This window comes from Stegastes partitus, unplaced genomic scaffold (assembly GCF_000690725.1).
Source record: "Stegastes partitus isolate 25-593 unplaced genomic scaffold, Stegastes_partitus-1.0.2 Scaffold224, whole genome shotgun sequence".
NCBI classification, from domain to species: domain Eukaryota; kingdom Metazoa; phylum Chordata; class Actinopteri; family Pomacentridae; genus Stegastes; species Stegastes partitus.
In genome coordinates this window covers 228,151-244,252 of record NW_007577955.1, presented here as the reverse complement: position 1 = coordinate 244,252, position 16,102 = coordinate 228,151, and the positions used below count along the sequence as shown (strand labels likewise).

The following is a 16,102-nucleotide window of genomic DNA, read 5'->3' as shown; positions in this document are numbered from 1 at the left end:
GAGTGCATGGATACTCTTGTATTCACTCTTGCAGCCAACAGCAGAAAATTTGATATGTTTTGTTTGTGGATGAGACATTTTAGCAGAGGCAGCTATAGAAAGTGAATAACGTGGTTGACTTAGAGGAAACTGCTCTGTCTGATTGCTTCATCTGGCAGTGACAGGGCAAGATAATACTTTTCAGCAAGACAACAATTGGTCAATTAGGTGTAAGGTAGCAGGATAACTTGTTGAGGGAAGGCTTTAGGAGAAGCGGAAGTAAACATCATTCTTAACTTGAATTTTAACAACTTTGTATCTTAACTGCTATAATTTTACTCCTCCAAGGTTATGACACTGACAAAACCCAATAAAAATGGATTTTCAACATACGGGGCCTTTAAAACCATAATAACTCTCTCTAGCAACTATTACTTTTAGCACTTCTTTTATGGCACTCCACCCAACTGAATATTAAGCTGTCACTTTTTTTGGTATTCCACATTTTTTGTGTCCTCTTTTGGCACCAAATCTGCTATAACACGGCTCCTCGTGTTCCCACTCTGTCTTAGTACTTAGCATCAGAGAGCTCGCTGACGTGACAGGCGACAACAGCGCTGGTGTCACCCCATGTGTCCGAGCCAGTCAGCGGCAGGGGGATGGAGGGAGGGAGGCAGGAACTAGGAGGGAGGAGGTGGGATCGGCTCAGTGGTGTAATCCCATCGGACTGCTGAGGAAACTGCTGCGGGAGAGGTGGAGGGGGGGAGAGACTTACAGGAGCATTAACCAGCGATAAACGCTAATCAGTGCAGTTGAGCGTTCACGCACGACACACCAGAAAGACCGAGTTCCTCACACTGTGGAAAGATGTTACAGTAATAGCTATGTCAGCATGTTTAAAAACAGGAGGTGGTGGTAAAATATTACTAAAAAGTAGAGCACTGAGGAAGTTGTGTTGCTTGTAGCTGAGACAGCATAAAAGTAGTGCAGGAAAGTGTGCTGGATTGTTGTTTGAACTCCTGAGGAATGGCAACAAATCCAAAGATAAGAACAAAACCAACACTGATTTTATCTTACCAACAAGTGCTGTCATCTTGTGTTGTTCTGTCTGACCAACAGTCTGGAACCAAAAATGATAAATATGTTCTAATGGAGGGAATCCAGAAATACACAAAGAACTATCTTGAAAATGGTTCCTTTAAGAACGTATTATTGCTACATTATTTAAAACCATTTTTGGTTGATTTTGAAACACTTTTTGAGGGTTCTTTACATAACAATTTGAAGAAATTTAAAGAACCTGAAGCCGAAAATGGTCCTTCTATGGCCTCTCTTTGAAGAACCATTTTTGGTTCCAATTTGTTATTTTTTTGAAGTGCAGGACAGTAAACCCAGCCCAAATCCATCCACATGCCTTCAAATCTTATAAACAGAGCAGTAATTTCCAAAATAAGCACTAGCACATTTATAAGAGAAGAATTTAGACGACAATGACTTGTTGAAAAAGATGACTGACTCAGCATTTCTAGAAATAAACTGATGCTTTTTGAATAGAAGTCAGTAGGAGCCAGAGATGTTTTACAAGCAGCATCTCACAGCCATATGTGATTTTGCACTTTGACTTACTTCCACATTGGATTCAGCCTCTAGCCTCAGTTGCAGACCCACGTTTTGATGCATGATCCTATAAAAATGTTTTATGTACCTGTAACTAAGTTCTCTCTGTTCCTTCCTCCTCTCTCTTTTTCTTCTCTGCAGAATTGAGGAGGAGTTGGGTGACCAGGCTCGCTTTGCAGGCCATAACTTCAGGAACCCCAGCGCCCTGTGAACCTGACAGACGAATGACTTGCACACAAATATGCACGCAATCGCACACAAAACTGACAGAAACGACAAACAAGGAACGAGCCATGTACAAAGACAGAGCTCACTGATTAATGGGAGAGAGAGAAAAAAAAAAAAAACACGAGCAAAGGAGTTAAGCAAAAAAAAAGAAAAAAAGAAGAAGAAGAAATAAATAAAATAAATGAACAAATTATGCACTGGATTCACACAGAGGGAGATGATACTGTATGCACACACACACACACACACACATGTATAGAGAGAGAGTACACAGATGCAACACATGCTAATGCACATGCAGGGGAATATTATGAAAATATCATATTTATAAGCCAGACATGCACTGTTACTGTAGTTTCAAAGGAATAGTTCGTGTACAGTCGGTGGGGAGAGCTGCAAAAATACAGATTATTGTAAAAAGAAAAGAAGATTAATGAGTAGTGATATCGTAGAACATCGTAGACTGAAGCACGCAACTGAAAGAGATGCAACACCAAAAATAGTCGATGCATTTTGCAGAAAGCAGCAGTTTCAAGGACTTGGGGAAAGTAACAGTAGAACTACACACTGTAACACCTGAACACTCTCACACTCGGCTGTGTCACACTCTCACCTGGACACTCCAGCACCTGCACTCCTCCTCTTCCTCCTCTTCTTCTTCCTGCTCCTCTCTTTTCGTCTCCTTTTTCTTCTCGTCGTGTCTGTTTCTCACTTCCAGTCGCTCCTTATTCTCCTCCTCCTCCTCAACCCGATGTGATTCTGATTATTTGTCCTTCATGCTTGAAGTCCCACCTCCGTCTCAAAGAAAAAAAAAAAGAAGAAAAAGTATCGAATCCCCTAGTCCCCCTTCGTTCCTTTGGTTCCTCCTGAATGTCCATAGAATAGCTGTGTTGAAAAAGAAGAAAGGGAATTTAAAAAAAATTAAAAAGCAAAAAAAAAAAAAAAAAGATGTAACAGAACGCTTGTCATTGAGAATAATGTGAAAATATGTGAAATAAAAAGATGATAATTTACAATTTCAATCACAGCTGGAGGAGTTTTGTCTTTTTGTGCTTGTGGTCCTTCTGAATGTTTACTTATTGCTCATTCAGTGAATTATGTGCAGAAATTCAGGACTTTGCAGAGTTGTGTTGTGATTTTTACCTCCCAAAACTGGTTGATTTTACAGCTGCTTTACATTTAAATAAATATAGAAAGAAAGAAAGAAAAGGTTATATTTTTGCAGTTAAGTGCATTTAAAATTGCAAGTCTGCTTTGAAAAAAAAAGTGCTGAGAGAAGCAAAAATCACATCTTCTAATACAGTAAATTTCAATCAGATGGGGAAACAAATTGGTGCAAAAACCTTATTGCACTTGGCTATTTTTAAAATTTCTGTCTAAAAAGGTACCTCAGTTCAGTCAGTAAGAGTTTCACAATTGTGAGGCCAAACTGAACAATTCTGGGCTCTATGAATTAGATGCACATTGGAGAAGTCTGAAATAACTTCAGTTGCTGTGTCTTCATCACCTGGCTGGAGTGAAACTTAAAAACCGTAGAAAAACTGTCTTTCTTTTTTTTTTTTTCAACATCTGTACTTGTCAAAATTTTCAACTAGAGGGTAACACGTTCAAATAATAAAGACTCAGTGACACTGATGCTGTTGAACCTGTTCTAGAACTTCTCAACTATCAAATTAGAACCAACAGAAATGAAGCAGAATAATGCTGCATCCGTTTTAATCGTAGTACTACCAGGTAGCTTTTGCACTCAATGTGTTGCAGTCTACTACCTTTGAAAAATGGCGGCAAGTGTTGTTTTTACCGTGTGGTTCTGGTTGAGAGATGTCCAGGGTTAATCATCTGGACTTTAAAATGTCAGAAAATAGTCAATAATGTCCATTGCAATTCAACTACAGAGTCCAATGTTATGTGTAATAGAGAAAAGTAGGAATCTGTTATCTTTTTAATGTTTAATAAGGAATATTTACATTTGAAAAACAAAAGTATGAAATACATAATCCATCCATTATCTATACACCGCTTAATCCTCACTAGGGTCGCGGGGGGGCTGGAGCCTATCCCAGCCGATTTAGGGCGAAGGCAGGGGACACCCTGGACAGGTCACCAGTCTATCACAGGGCTACACTTAGAGACAGACAACCAAGCACACTCACATTCACACCTATGGACAATTTAGAATCACCAATTAACCTCAACATATTTGTTGGACTGTGTGGGAGGAAGCCAGAGAACCCGGAGAGAACCCACGCTGAACATGTAGACTCCATGCAGAAAGATCCCGGTGCCCCCACCGGGACACGAACCGGCAACCTTCTTTAAAATACATAATATGTAATTTAAATAATATACCATAAACCTAATAAAAAGATAGATTTATCTCTTTGCAAGCAATCATGCATATTAGTGGATTTGCCAAACTCATCAGGACAGCCTTGTATTTTATAATATATCAAGCCAGCATTGCTCACTATGCAGAACAAGGTCTTCAAAGTGGTCGCAAGAGAAATCTGAAGTGACCTGTGATGATTAATCAGATAGAATTTCAGGAACATGCAGACAATTCTCTTTAAAAACTTTTCTAAAACCCATATTTTCTTGAGAAAAAACTGTTTCAACTATTCTATTCAAACATTACCGAGACATGAAGAGAAACTGTGAAACATGAAAACCACTTATTGAGTTGCTGTTGAGTTATTTGACCTTGCAGATCACTTGTAGACAAACAGCAAATAAAACACAACATTTAACTGGACTTTTCCCACAGTTTATTTGTTCACTCCTTATGTTGGTCCATTCAGTCAGTGTTCAACTACAGAAATCTGTAGTGCCAACTGATTGCAACATCACAATAAAACTCCCTGATTCTCTTATATTTTGTCTTTGCAATATACATTTCAATACATTCTTTCTTGTAAAGACCCTACAGTAACAGTTAGTGCAGTGGTGTGATCAGTCTGTTAGCAAACACACAAAACAAGCTGGGCTGACTGACCCTCTACTGGAAGTAACACGCATCATTTCCCCTCTGATTAACAGCAGATGACGCTGTTTGTCTCCATGTCTCAGGAAAAATGTCACAATTAAAGATCACTTACTTTCCCTTCTTAATTTCGCTCTGGGACATAAAGCGGCTGAAAATATCAGTAACTAATACAAAAAGTTATCTAATTTTCCAGGTGTAAACACACTAAAAATTAAGTTAATGGTACTTGATCCCTCAACACTGTCTCCATCATGTAAAAAGGAAAAAAGGAAAAAGTGGCAAGTAAGCGAACTGAAGTCCCACAAATCATAGTAAAACAAGAATAAAATACTGACATTTACCTGTATTTAATTATTCAACACATATTTTGCTAATTAAATACACACATCTGTCCAGTCAGCCCACTCCGCATACACAAGGTGACACGTGACAAACTAAAGGGCAGCGTGGTTTTCGTTGGTCCTGTTGTTTTATGCGCGTGCGTTGATGATGTCGATAAACTCGGGTTTCAGAGAGGCTCCGCCCACCAGGAAGCCGTCCACGTCGCCCTGAGACGCCAGCTCTCTGCAGTTCACTCCAGTGACCGAACCTGGAGGAGAAACAGAGTAAAAAGAGGTTAAAAAAAATGAACCTGCTGTCAATCAGTGACTTCTAATCATTCTTTTACATCTATAACACGCATCTGTTTGGCATTTGATATGGAAAGAGGCTTCACAACAGCATCATTTTTGCTGGGATCAGTGGGCCGATGCGAACAAATTTTATTCAGCCCTCCAGTTTCAATGAAAAAAAATCATCTTACTTCTATGTGGGCTGTCATAGGAGTAGCAGTGAGTGTGTTGTCAAGCTCTGCAGACAATCCTTAGAGCTGAAAAGCATAATGTGACATCTTTGCTCCCAAGTGCAAACTATAACCTGTATTTGATTTGTAGCTGACAAACATCAGTAAAGATGAAGCAGTAAAGGACTGTTGTCTCATTATCACAACATTAATTACAAGCGGTCTGACAACACATTTAATCTGTTTCAATGTCATCCTAATGCATCATTTGCTATATTCACAGTTTGAATATATAAATGTGAGGTAATGTCAGACATAGAGTAGCATGATTTAACTGTGTTTTTATACACTGATATATTCCCAGAAAAAAAAGGATTGACCTGCTTACCAAAGACACAGTGCTGGAGGAAATATTCAGATGCTTTACTTGCATAAATGCACCAATACAGCAAAATAAAAAATACTCCACTACAAGTCAAAGTGCTGGGTGAAAAATCCCACTTAAGTAAAACTACAGTGCAGCAAAATGTAGGTCAAGTATTGCAGTAAAAGTCCTGGTTTGGTTCCTCTGAGCGATATATTACTTATGTCGGCAGCATGTTGTAGCTGCTGCAGGTGGAGCCAGCTTGAACTACTTTATACACAGATATACATACAGGCACAGCAGATAAATGTGAGCGCTCCAAACATGCTTAATGGAAGAGAAACAAAGAAAAAACAAAGTCCTGATCCAATCATCTTTTTTCAGTTTTTCCTCAAATGTTTGACTGACTTATTGGATGATGAGACATTTATTGAGATGAAACCATGTGACAAATTTAAAGGGAACAGCTGGCAACAACTAATCAGAAATTTAAAATGGAAACCTGACTACCCTCTATTTTTAGAAGAAGACAAAAATGTATGAAACGGCTGGTTCAGTTTTTAACTGTGTTGAATTTCCATCCATCCATCATCTATACACCGCTTAATCCTCACTAGGGTCGCCAGGGGCTGGAGCCTATCCCAGCTGACTTAGGGCGAAGGCAGGGGACACCCTGGACAGGTAACCAGTCTATCGTAGGGCTACACTTAGAGATAGACGTGTTGAATTTCCAATCTGTCAAAACGATGCCTCCTCCTTACAACCAAGGAGGCACAAAATGACTAGGAAGACATGCAAAACTACAACAAAGAGATGCAAAATGACCACAAGGAGACAAACCAACAACAAAGAGATGCAAAATGGCTACAAAGAACAACTAAATGACCACACAGATACACAAAACAACCACATTCTGCTAAAAGTGTGTCTTAAAAAAGCTGTCGAATAAATGTAACGGGGGAAAGAGAAAGTAGCATGCAATGAAAAATATTGAAATTGAGTACCTCATAATTAGACTTAAGTAAAGAATTTGAGTAAATGTGCTTAGTTACTTTCCTCTAGGAGCAGATTCTACAATGTTTTGAGCGACTATGTCGATTGTTCCACATAAACAGAAACAAGCCGGCCATCACACAGAAAGAGAAGATGCAATATTGTAAAATTGGAAGAGAACAGCCGACATTTTCAGACTGTATCACCTGGGATAGATGTGTGAAGAAATGATGGGACACAGTCGCCCCCTTTGGGAGAGCTAATGGAGGGTTTCTGACGCTATGAGCACTTATGGAGGACAAGAACAGGGTTATTGTCTCTGAAACAATCCTGAAAATGTGCTGTGCGACCATGTCAGAAATGTTCATAGTCTTCCCAGACAGTCATGCTGGAAGGTGGAGTGAAGACAGAAGGGACGTGATATTTTAGGGGATTTGTCCCACATTTTAATGCTGCATGAGGTCGAAAATAAATAGCTGTGCAACAAATGGAAACGAAAGAGAAGAATCAGTTTTGGTTTGATAAAGTTACATGAGCAACACAGATGCCACTTATCCGACGCTGGACAGGTGTAAGAGAAAAATGCAGTTCAGCTAGGCTATAAATGCAGTTTATAGTCGGCTTTAGATGTAAATCTTATGAAGACAGACCACTGACCTCCGTAGATGATGCGCAAAGAGTCGGCCACATCGTCCGAGACGTTTGCTCTGATCCAGGCCCTCAGCTTCTCATGGACCTCCTGAGCCTTTAAAAAAAAAACACACACATTTAACATTAAGAGGCCCGCATTCTTTCACATAAAAACTAAATAAATATTTCCATGAACTTGATTTATCAAACCCCTGCAAAGCGAAAACCACTGCTTCAGTTTTTTTGCCGTTCGTCATTAGAAAATGCTTTCACAGCAAATTGGAAATAAGCAATGTTCATGTTGTTGCACTGCCTGCAACAATTTCATGAACCCAGAAGGGTTTGTGGTCTACAAGGTTCTGGAAATAACCGCAGCTGAATGTGCAGCTGTCAGTAGAGTGTGGGCTGAGAAAATACTGGCAGCTTTTATGCTGGAAAACTGGATGTGCAGAGTTAGAAGTGTCAGCAGTGTTGGTGAGTTCGATGAGGGCAGAAACACTGAATGCACCCAGTAAACACTGCACACTGTTTTCTAAAGAACATTTTGAATATTATCTGTTACAAACTGTATTAATGAATGAAAATTAATAATGAAAAAAATGTGCATTCCTGATTATGGATTCAGTTGAAATTAAGAAAAACTTCATGCAGCACCAAAATCAATACATTTCTTTTGTTTATCTCTTTAACCCTCTGAGCCCCAAAACCCAACAACTGATTTTAAAGGCATCTTATACTAAAAATATTACAAAAATGACACAATTTATCTGCCAGGAATTGTGTAAAACAAAAAGAATCATTGGATTTTTGACTTTCTGACAGTCTGAACTACTCATCTGTGATGTGCCCTTCCATTGGAAAATTTTACAAAATCTAAGCTTAAACCTGAATATTTCAAACTCAATTTATTCTATATGTCTCATTAAAATTCACCCAAAATAAACTGTTTGTTCTAACTGTAAAAAAATTGGACTTTTTTTTTGCCAAAGGGGTTTTTTCGGTTGACTTGCGGGCGTTTTTTCCCCGGGGCGGGGGGGAAGGAATTTTTTTTTTTTTAAATTAAATCTCTTTTAACCCCAAAATCTACCAGCGGGTTGGAAAGGCAAGTTATCTTTACAAAAATAAAACTGCAAAATTACATTTATCAACTGAAAACTGTAAAAATAAACAGAATCATCAGATTTTCAACAGTCTTTAAACTACCCATCTTTGATGTAGGGTTCTGTCAGAAAACGTACATTTCACTCTAGGTCTTAATTCAATTTTTACCAGATTCTGTACAAATCACCACAATCTGACGTTCTTGGTGCAACATGAAGTCATGTGACGAACATTTAGGGTACTATACGAATGAACTGCAGGCTTTGTTTACACAGAACACAGAGGAGACAAGTGTGGAAACAAATTAAAAATGTTAAAAAAATTAAAGTGTAAGCGAGCTGTGTGCAAATAACACATTAAAAGAACTCATGTTCAGCTTTAAGTCACTCGACTGCCTTAAATGCTGTCACATTAAAGGTGTGTCAGATTAATTATTAGCTGATCTTGTAGCTGCCTCGTTGAACACACTGCAGTTATTAGAGGAATGTGGATGAGTTACCTGCTCAGGTGTGGCCGTCTTTCCTGTGCCAATGGCCCACACTGGTTCATACGCTAGCACCACTTTCCCCCAGTCCTTAACGTTGTCTGTAACACAACATCCTCCCTGCATTAGACTTAAAAAACGGAACCTCTTATTCTATTAAAAATCCAACATGTCACCTAAAACATACCACGATTATGCTTCCATGAAACCTAATCAACAAGGGATTGTTCTCAGAACAACTGAAGAGAAATATTCACACTAAACAGATGAATTTGAGGTGTTTGCCTTTTTCAGTGTTTTCCCTTCAGAAAGAAAAAGACTAATTATTTTTCGAAAACTGAATTATATCAGCTACAAGAAACCATCAATCCTCCAACATTTTTCTGTGGTCTGATAGAAAAAAAAATCGTGCTTCAACAGGGGAAGAAAACCACTTAGTCTACCGAAGTATCTTAAGCAGCAGAGACCACTGACCCATTTACATTTTAAATCAGCGTGCAGCCTACTTCACGCACAGAAGTAGGATACATGAGGCAAGTAAGGGAACCATCATCAATCCCTTCTGTAAAGTGTGACGGTAGACCCAGCAGACGCAGAAGTGAACACCTGCAGTTTGTCATACTAATGGGCAGAACGCTTAAATCCAGCAGTTCAGTTTCTCTTCTAGCAGGTAAATGAAGACTTAAGGACTGGTTACAAAAATAAGAAAATGACCAACCATTACAGTTTTTCTAAACATTATTATTATTATTATTATTATCATCATCAAATCCTTTGATCTATAAAATGTCAGAAAATAGCATAAAAAACCTGTTTTGTCACTTAAGTCAAATTCTAAATATGCTCATCTTTTCATTTTTGTATTAAAAAGTATTATTCATTAGGCATCAAAACTGCTGTTGATTATTTTTTTCAACTGATCAATTAATTAAATAATTGATTAGCTTTCCACATATATTTTGGGTGAACACAGCAGAAATAAAATTTGTATTAATAAAATTTCTTGATATGATTGTCATTTTATATTTTGCTGCAAAGCTTTAAAAAAAAGAGTAAATAAAATAGGAAGTAAATCATTTTTAATGATTAAACACAGGAAAAGGAAAAATATATGAAGAGATTTAAATAAATAACATATATAAAAAGCAATGGGCTTGCTGACCTTTAAAAAAAAAAATAAAAAAAAACATCAAACACAGAATAATCATTTAAAAGATTTTTTAAAATAATTTTAACATTTATGGTTATTGCTTGTTTTTACCTGCGATGACCTGCGTCTGAGCGTAGACGACTTCTTCCGTGGTGCCTCCCTCGCGCTCCTCCAGCTTCTCCCCGATGCAGGCGATCACACCCAGATCACTCTCCAGAGCGTGAGTCACCTGAGGACCAACGGCAGAGTCAGAGATTCACCTGAACACCTGCTGCATGTGTGACGAGCTGCAGCAGACTGACACAACAAATGTTTCAAGAGATTTGTGGAAGCAGGTTGCACCGAACAGCTGCTGTGGCGGCTTCAGACATACAAAACCTGCACAATGTTAATGATGCACTTGTAAAGGATGTCACTTTTGAACCGCTGTTGCCATCAAACACGTTGAACATAAACCATGCTAAGACACTGACATAAAGTAGATAGTAGATACAGCAAGCGCGCTTAATAGAATTCCTCAACATTTTTCCACTTTATATCAAGTCTGTACAGTTTTGTTTTCTGCCCTCCATACAATTCTGCTTCTACTTTTATTTAGTTCTTTTGATTTATATTCCAAATTTGATGCACTGGAACAAGTTTCACATGACTGTTTAGAGACTGAGCATCAACGTCTTTCACTGGAGCCGACCCACAACCAACCAGCCACTAACAGAGTCTCACCTTCTGTCCAATCAGCTCGTCACTTTCTCCGAACACATGACGGCGCTCCGAGTGCCCAAGGATCACCCAGTCGACCCCACAGTCCTTAATCATAGCTGGACTGGAGGGAGAGGAAGCATGTTGGAGACACGTCATAGTGGTAAATCAGCTGTTTAAGTGGGCTCTACATATCTGAACCTACAGAACCAGAATTACACTCATCAAAGGTCGCAGGCTCGCAGCTATTGATTATTTTCCTTATCCACTTGTTTGGTGACCATTCCTCAAACACTTCATTTCTAATTTAAGGTTTAAAACGTGTCACTTGTGTTGCCTGATCATCTGAATCTCGTTTTTTTCCCCCTAAATTTGAAATAAAATCTAAATCCGGCAGAAAATTCGCACTTTCAAGAAGCCATAACTGCAAAAAAACAAAAAAATAAAAAATTCAGCATTTTAGCTCAACGGATAAAAAGAACAAATTCTGTGTTGACTGTGATTAAGTTACAACTCACCACCACACCAATACAAACACTCAAATATACTTTTATTTCCCAACAATCTCCAGCATGTGTGTCTGATAATGTAGCATGAAGTAATCCTGGATTTGATTTCAAAAACAGAAAACAATTAAGTGTGTGCTTCAAAGCCCTAAAGTAAGAGCTGCATCTTGATATTTTTAGTAACAAAAACTCTCATCAGTTACATTTTCCATACAAAAAATCTGTAATTGCACATTTTTTAAAAGTGTACTTGAGACGTACTTAAAATTTTGGAATGACTTTTTAAGTTTTCTATCTGTGTAACACACATAGAAAAATGTGAAGGGGTAAAAAAATGGTTACTCGTAAAATACAGCTTGACAAGATTGTTTCTTTGAAAAAATAGCATTTTAGAAATGTGACATTTTTACATTTTACAAGCTGATGAGTGTTAAAAACAAAAAAATAATGTCTGACTGCACATTGATCTACAGTTCATTTAGTCAAACAGGGCAGCAGTATAAAAACTGTATCTGAGTGGGTGAATCAAATACCTGATCTCTCCTGTAAACGCTCCTTTGGCCACCTTGTAACAGTTCTGGGCTGCAACACCGATCCTGGGATCCAGACTGGACCGAGCGAAGTCCAGATAGATGGAAGGAGCGCCGCAGACCACCTCTGAAAGGAAAACAACGCCTGAGTTTTAGTTCTCTGTAACTGGTGCTGTTGGTACTTTTTTCTTTTTTTCCTCATTAATTAATCCTGTGTCAAAGTGATGCCTCCTTATGAGAATCACATGAATTTCCAATACTTAGTCTTGATATTTTAATTAATTCCCAAAGACATGACATAAAAATATGTAACAAATCTCCTCCAAACCCTGGTTTATGCCTACAAAGACAAAATTCCACAGATACCTTCATAAATATCCAGATTTCATGTTATAAAATGGCCATAATGACCATCATTACATTTGGAGGAAAAAGGGGGAAGCTTGCAAGCGTGAGAACACCATCCCAACTGTGAAGTACGGTGGTGGCAGCATCATGTTGTGGGGGTGTTTTGCTGCAGGAGGGACTGGTGCACGTCACAAAATAGATGGCATCATGAGGAAAGAACATTTTGTGGAAATATTGAAGCAACATCTCAAGACATCAGCCAGGAGGTTAAAGCGTGGGCACAAATGGGTCTTCTAAATGGACAATGACTCTAGCATATCGTCAAATTAGTTACAAAGTGGCTTCAGGACAACAAGGTCAATGTTTTGGAGTGGCCATCACAAAGCCCTGATCTCAGTCCTGTAGAAAATCTGTACGAAAAGCTGAAAAGATACGTGCAAGCAAGGCGGCCAACAAACGTAACTCAGTTACACCAGTTCTGCCAGGAGGAACGGGCCAGAATTTCAGCACACTATTGTGAGAAGCTTATGGAAGAATACTCAAAACATTTGATTCAAGTCATACAGTTTAAAGGCAATGCTACCAAATACTAAGGAAACGTATGTAAACTTCTGACCTTGAAGAAAGTAATGAAAAATTCAATAAAAATTCTCTCTCTCATTATTCTGGCATTTAGCAAGTAGAAATAATTTTGGTAATCCTAACTGACCTAAAACAGGTAAAGTTTAGTCACATTTAATGTCAGATAGTGAGGAAAAAAAAGGTTATGTCTTTTTAGGAAAACTATTGTATATACGGCGATGCCGTCTTCAAATGTCAATATTTTCAGTTTGATGAACAGAGAGGTAGTTGGTTCTGTATAAGTGGATTTAGTAATTATTCGTATGGCTTTTTTTTTTTTTTTTTTTTAAGAAGAAAGACGGAATTTGTTGTTGATTTGTATATGTTCCCCCACACTTCACCACAATAAGTCATGTATGGTTGTATGAAGGAACAGTACAAAGTGAACAATGATGATTGATTTAAAAAATGTTTGACTTTATAAAGACTGAAAATTGATTTACAGGTTTTTAAATTAATATAATTTGCATGCTTCTTTCAACTTAATTTTTCATCTATCATTACACAAAGAAATTTTTATTTCAGACACTCTTTTTATTTCCATATCATTTATCATGAGTTTCACATTACTGTTGGTTGATCTATTCCCAAATATTATATATTTAGTTTTATTTAAATTTAATGTTACCTTATTAGCATCAAACCAACTCTTCAGTTTATTTAGTTCTTTTGCAACTGTTTCTAAAAGCTCCTCCAAATTGTCCCCACAAAAAAATAGATTAGTAACATCAGTGAACAAAATTGCTTTTAACAAACTGGAAACTTCACATATATTAATAATATACAAAATAAATAGTAAAAGTCCCAAAACCGAACCTTGAGGAACTCCGTATATTGTTGTCATTGATTTTGATTTAACCAGATTTATTTCAACATACTGTTCTGTTATTCAAATAGCTCATAAGCCAACTGAGGGCCACTCCTCTAACCCCATACATTTGAAGTTTTGTTATTAATAAGTTGTGTTCTACTAAATCAAAGCCTTTTTTAAATCCCAAAAACATCCAATGGCATAATGTTTCTTTTCAATTGCAGAAGTTAGCTCTTCCACAAACTCTGCAAGTGCTAATGAGGAAGTTTCATTTTTTCTGTTTAGTCATGAAGTTGCCCAATCTAACATAAAATATTTTTTCTAATATTTTGGAGAACTGGGGAAGTAAAGAAATTGGCCTGTAGCTGGAAAGTTTGTGTTTATCACCAGCTTTAAATATTGGTGTAACCGCTGCTGTTTTCATTGGTCTTGGGAAAATTCCTATTTTCAAAGACTGATTACAAATTGAGGTAAAGGGTTCCACCACACATTCTATTATACTCTTTATAAATGCCATATCAGTGTTGTTACAGTCTTTAGAGTGTTTGTTTTTGAAACCTCTCACTATATCTGTGATCTCTTTCTCATCTGTTTCTCTTAAAAAAATTGTGTCCATGATTTCTATATTTATTCTATTTATGTTATCTCTGTTTTTAGGATGTTTTTTGTTTCCCCTCAGCAGATCATACTCCAATAAAAGCTCATTAGCTCATTTTAAAGTGCTTGTATTGGTTGTTCTTTTATTTGTCTTTAATTAACTTGTTTAACTGTAAACTAAATTTTTAATTCATCCTACATCCACCCAACCGGTCGAGGAAGATGGCCGTCCCTCCCTGAGCCTGGTTCTGTCGGAGGTTTTTTTTCCCCTGTGGGGGTTTTCGGTTCCTTCCCACTGTTGCGGACTGCTTGCGGACTGCTGAAGCTTATAGGGAATCCAAATGTTTTGGATTGTTGGGTGTCTCTGCCTTTGTTAAGCGCTATGAGATGACTTGTTGTTGTAAATATGCGCTATACAAATAAAATTGAATTGAATTGAATTGTGTTATTATTTTGTACTTTGGTAGGTCATGTTTTGTTTTCTCATTGTTTTGTATTATTGCAAATACTGGTAGACGGTCACTAGAATCATTGATAATTAATCCACAGTTTATTTTCTGATCAACTATATTTGTAAAGATCTTGTCGATCAATGTGGCACTATATGTCCTTATGCAAGTTTGTCGTGTGATTGTGAGATGAATCAGACCATTTAAGGTACCACCAGCAGCGTTGTTAAATTAATTTGGATGAACTCAATTTAATTGCATGATACCTACTGAAGCTATGGTCCAACAATTTTGATTTTGGGGTGTGCAGAGTTGAACTTTCAAACATGCCTGACTGTAGATGAGTACAAATACTTAAGTGGAAGTATTTTCACCACAACAGGAAGAGAAACGTCAGAGGCCTTTATGCAACTCATCCTGGTCACATGACTCTCAATGTCACTGTGTCATCCGAACAGCAGCAGCATCAGCAGCATCCCACCACCTCGTCCTCCACATCAACACCTGATCGATCACCTGCATTGATAAACGCAGCTGATCAGCAGCTTGTGTGTAATCCTGCAGCTCTGTTACTCACCGGTCTGGTCGTGCAGGCTGGCGGTGTTCAGGGTGTTAATGAGCTCTCCCAGACTTTCCTTGTTCCCGTTCATCTTCCAGTTTCCTCCCACGAAGAACTTCCGCTGCGCCATGGCCGGCTGATGGTGGCTGGTACGCGGTGAGGAGAGGAGAAGGAGGCCCGGCGGGTCAGAGGCAGCTCGGGACGAGTTCGACAAGTGTGCAGGTCAGCTGCTGTCGGTTAAATCTGACTAAAGACCAGCTAAAACAGGATTCTTCTTCTGGTTTGGCTTTAGAAAGGCAGTGCAGCAGCTTTGTGGGGAATTACTGCCACCTGCTGGACATTTGTTGTCCTCTGACGCATGAAATACACCAGTACTGAGGATACTGTGTGCAGCAGCACCAGAAATACTGTTAGATTTATCATTGTAAATACACTTAAAGTACCAAAGTTGCAATAAAATGTATGCAGAATGTCCCATTTGGGATTCATGGCTGTTACATAAGGACTATTCCATCTCACGTCATCAGGATCCTTCTGATTGACCATCTCTGTTATCCTTAAAACATTGCTTTTTGTAGTCATAAACTAATCATGTTTGAAAAAGTGTCTGTGATTTTTTTTCAGTTACTCATCAACCCCATTTGGCACGTTTATTCCTGAATTAAAATGTGA

The 16,102-nt window shown here is 38.1% G+C and overlaps 2 protein-coding genes across 2 annotated transcripts in view; one reads left to right on the top strand and one right to left on the bottom strand.

Annotated features, from left to right (window-relative positions):
• eno2 (enolase 2) overlaps positions 1 to 2,851 on the top strand; it is a 19,568-nt gene extending 16,717 nt beyond the window's left edge. Inside the window, exon 12 of the mRNA XM_008281136.1 lies at positions 1,738 to 2,851. Within this exon, the coding sequence (XP_008279358.1) occupies positions 1,738 to 1,807 (70 nt within the window). The 3' untranslated portion in view covers positions 1,808 to 2,851. The remainder of the gene's footprint in view (positions 1 to 1,737) is intronic.
• Positions 2,852 to 4,569: 1,718 nt separating this feature from the next.
• On the bottom strand, positions 4,570 to 15,709 carry tpi1a (triosephosphate isomerase 1a). Its single transcript, XM_008281135.1, has 7 exons — positions 15,449 to 15,709; positions 12,049 to 12,172; positions 11,034 to 11,133; positions 10,422 to 10,539; positions 9,176 to 9,261; positions 7,603 to 7,690; positions 4,570 to 5,396 (listed from the first exon to the last, which is right to left on the bottom strand). Exons 1-7 carry the CDS (start codon positions 15,558 to 15,560, stop codon positions 5,278 to 5,280), a joined length of 747 nt encoding a protein of 248 aa, XP_008279357.1. The 5' UTR covers positions 15,561 to 15,709; the 3' UTR covers positions 4,570 to 5,277.
• Positions 15,710 to 16,102: the final 393 nt, after the last annotated feature.

Coding starts and splice junctions, on each gene's coding strand:
- tpi1a (XM_008281135.1), bottom strand. CDS start 15,560: ATGGCGCAGCGGAAGTTCTTCGTGGGAGGAAACTGGAAGATGAACGGG. Junction 11,134..12,048: donor GCGTTTACAGGAGAGATCAG/GTATTTGATTCA, acceptor CTCTCCCTCCAG/TCCAGCTATGATTAAGGACT. Junction 10,540..11,033: donor ACGAGCTGATTGGACAGAAG/GTGAGACTCTGT, acceptor GTTGGTCCTCAG/GTGACTCACGCTCTGGAGAG.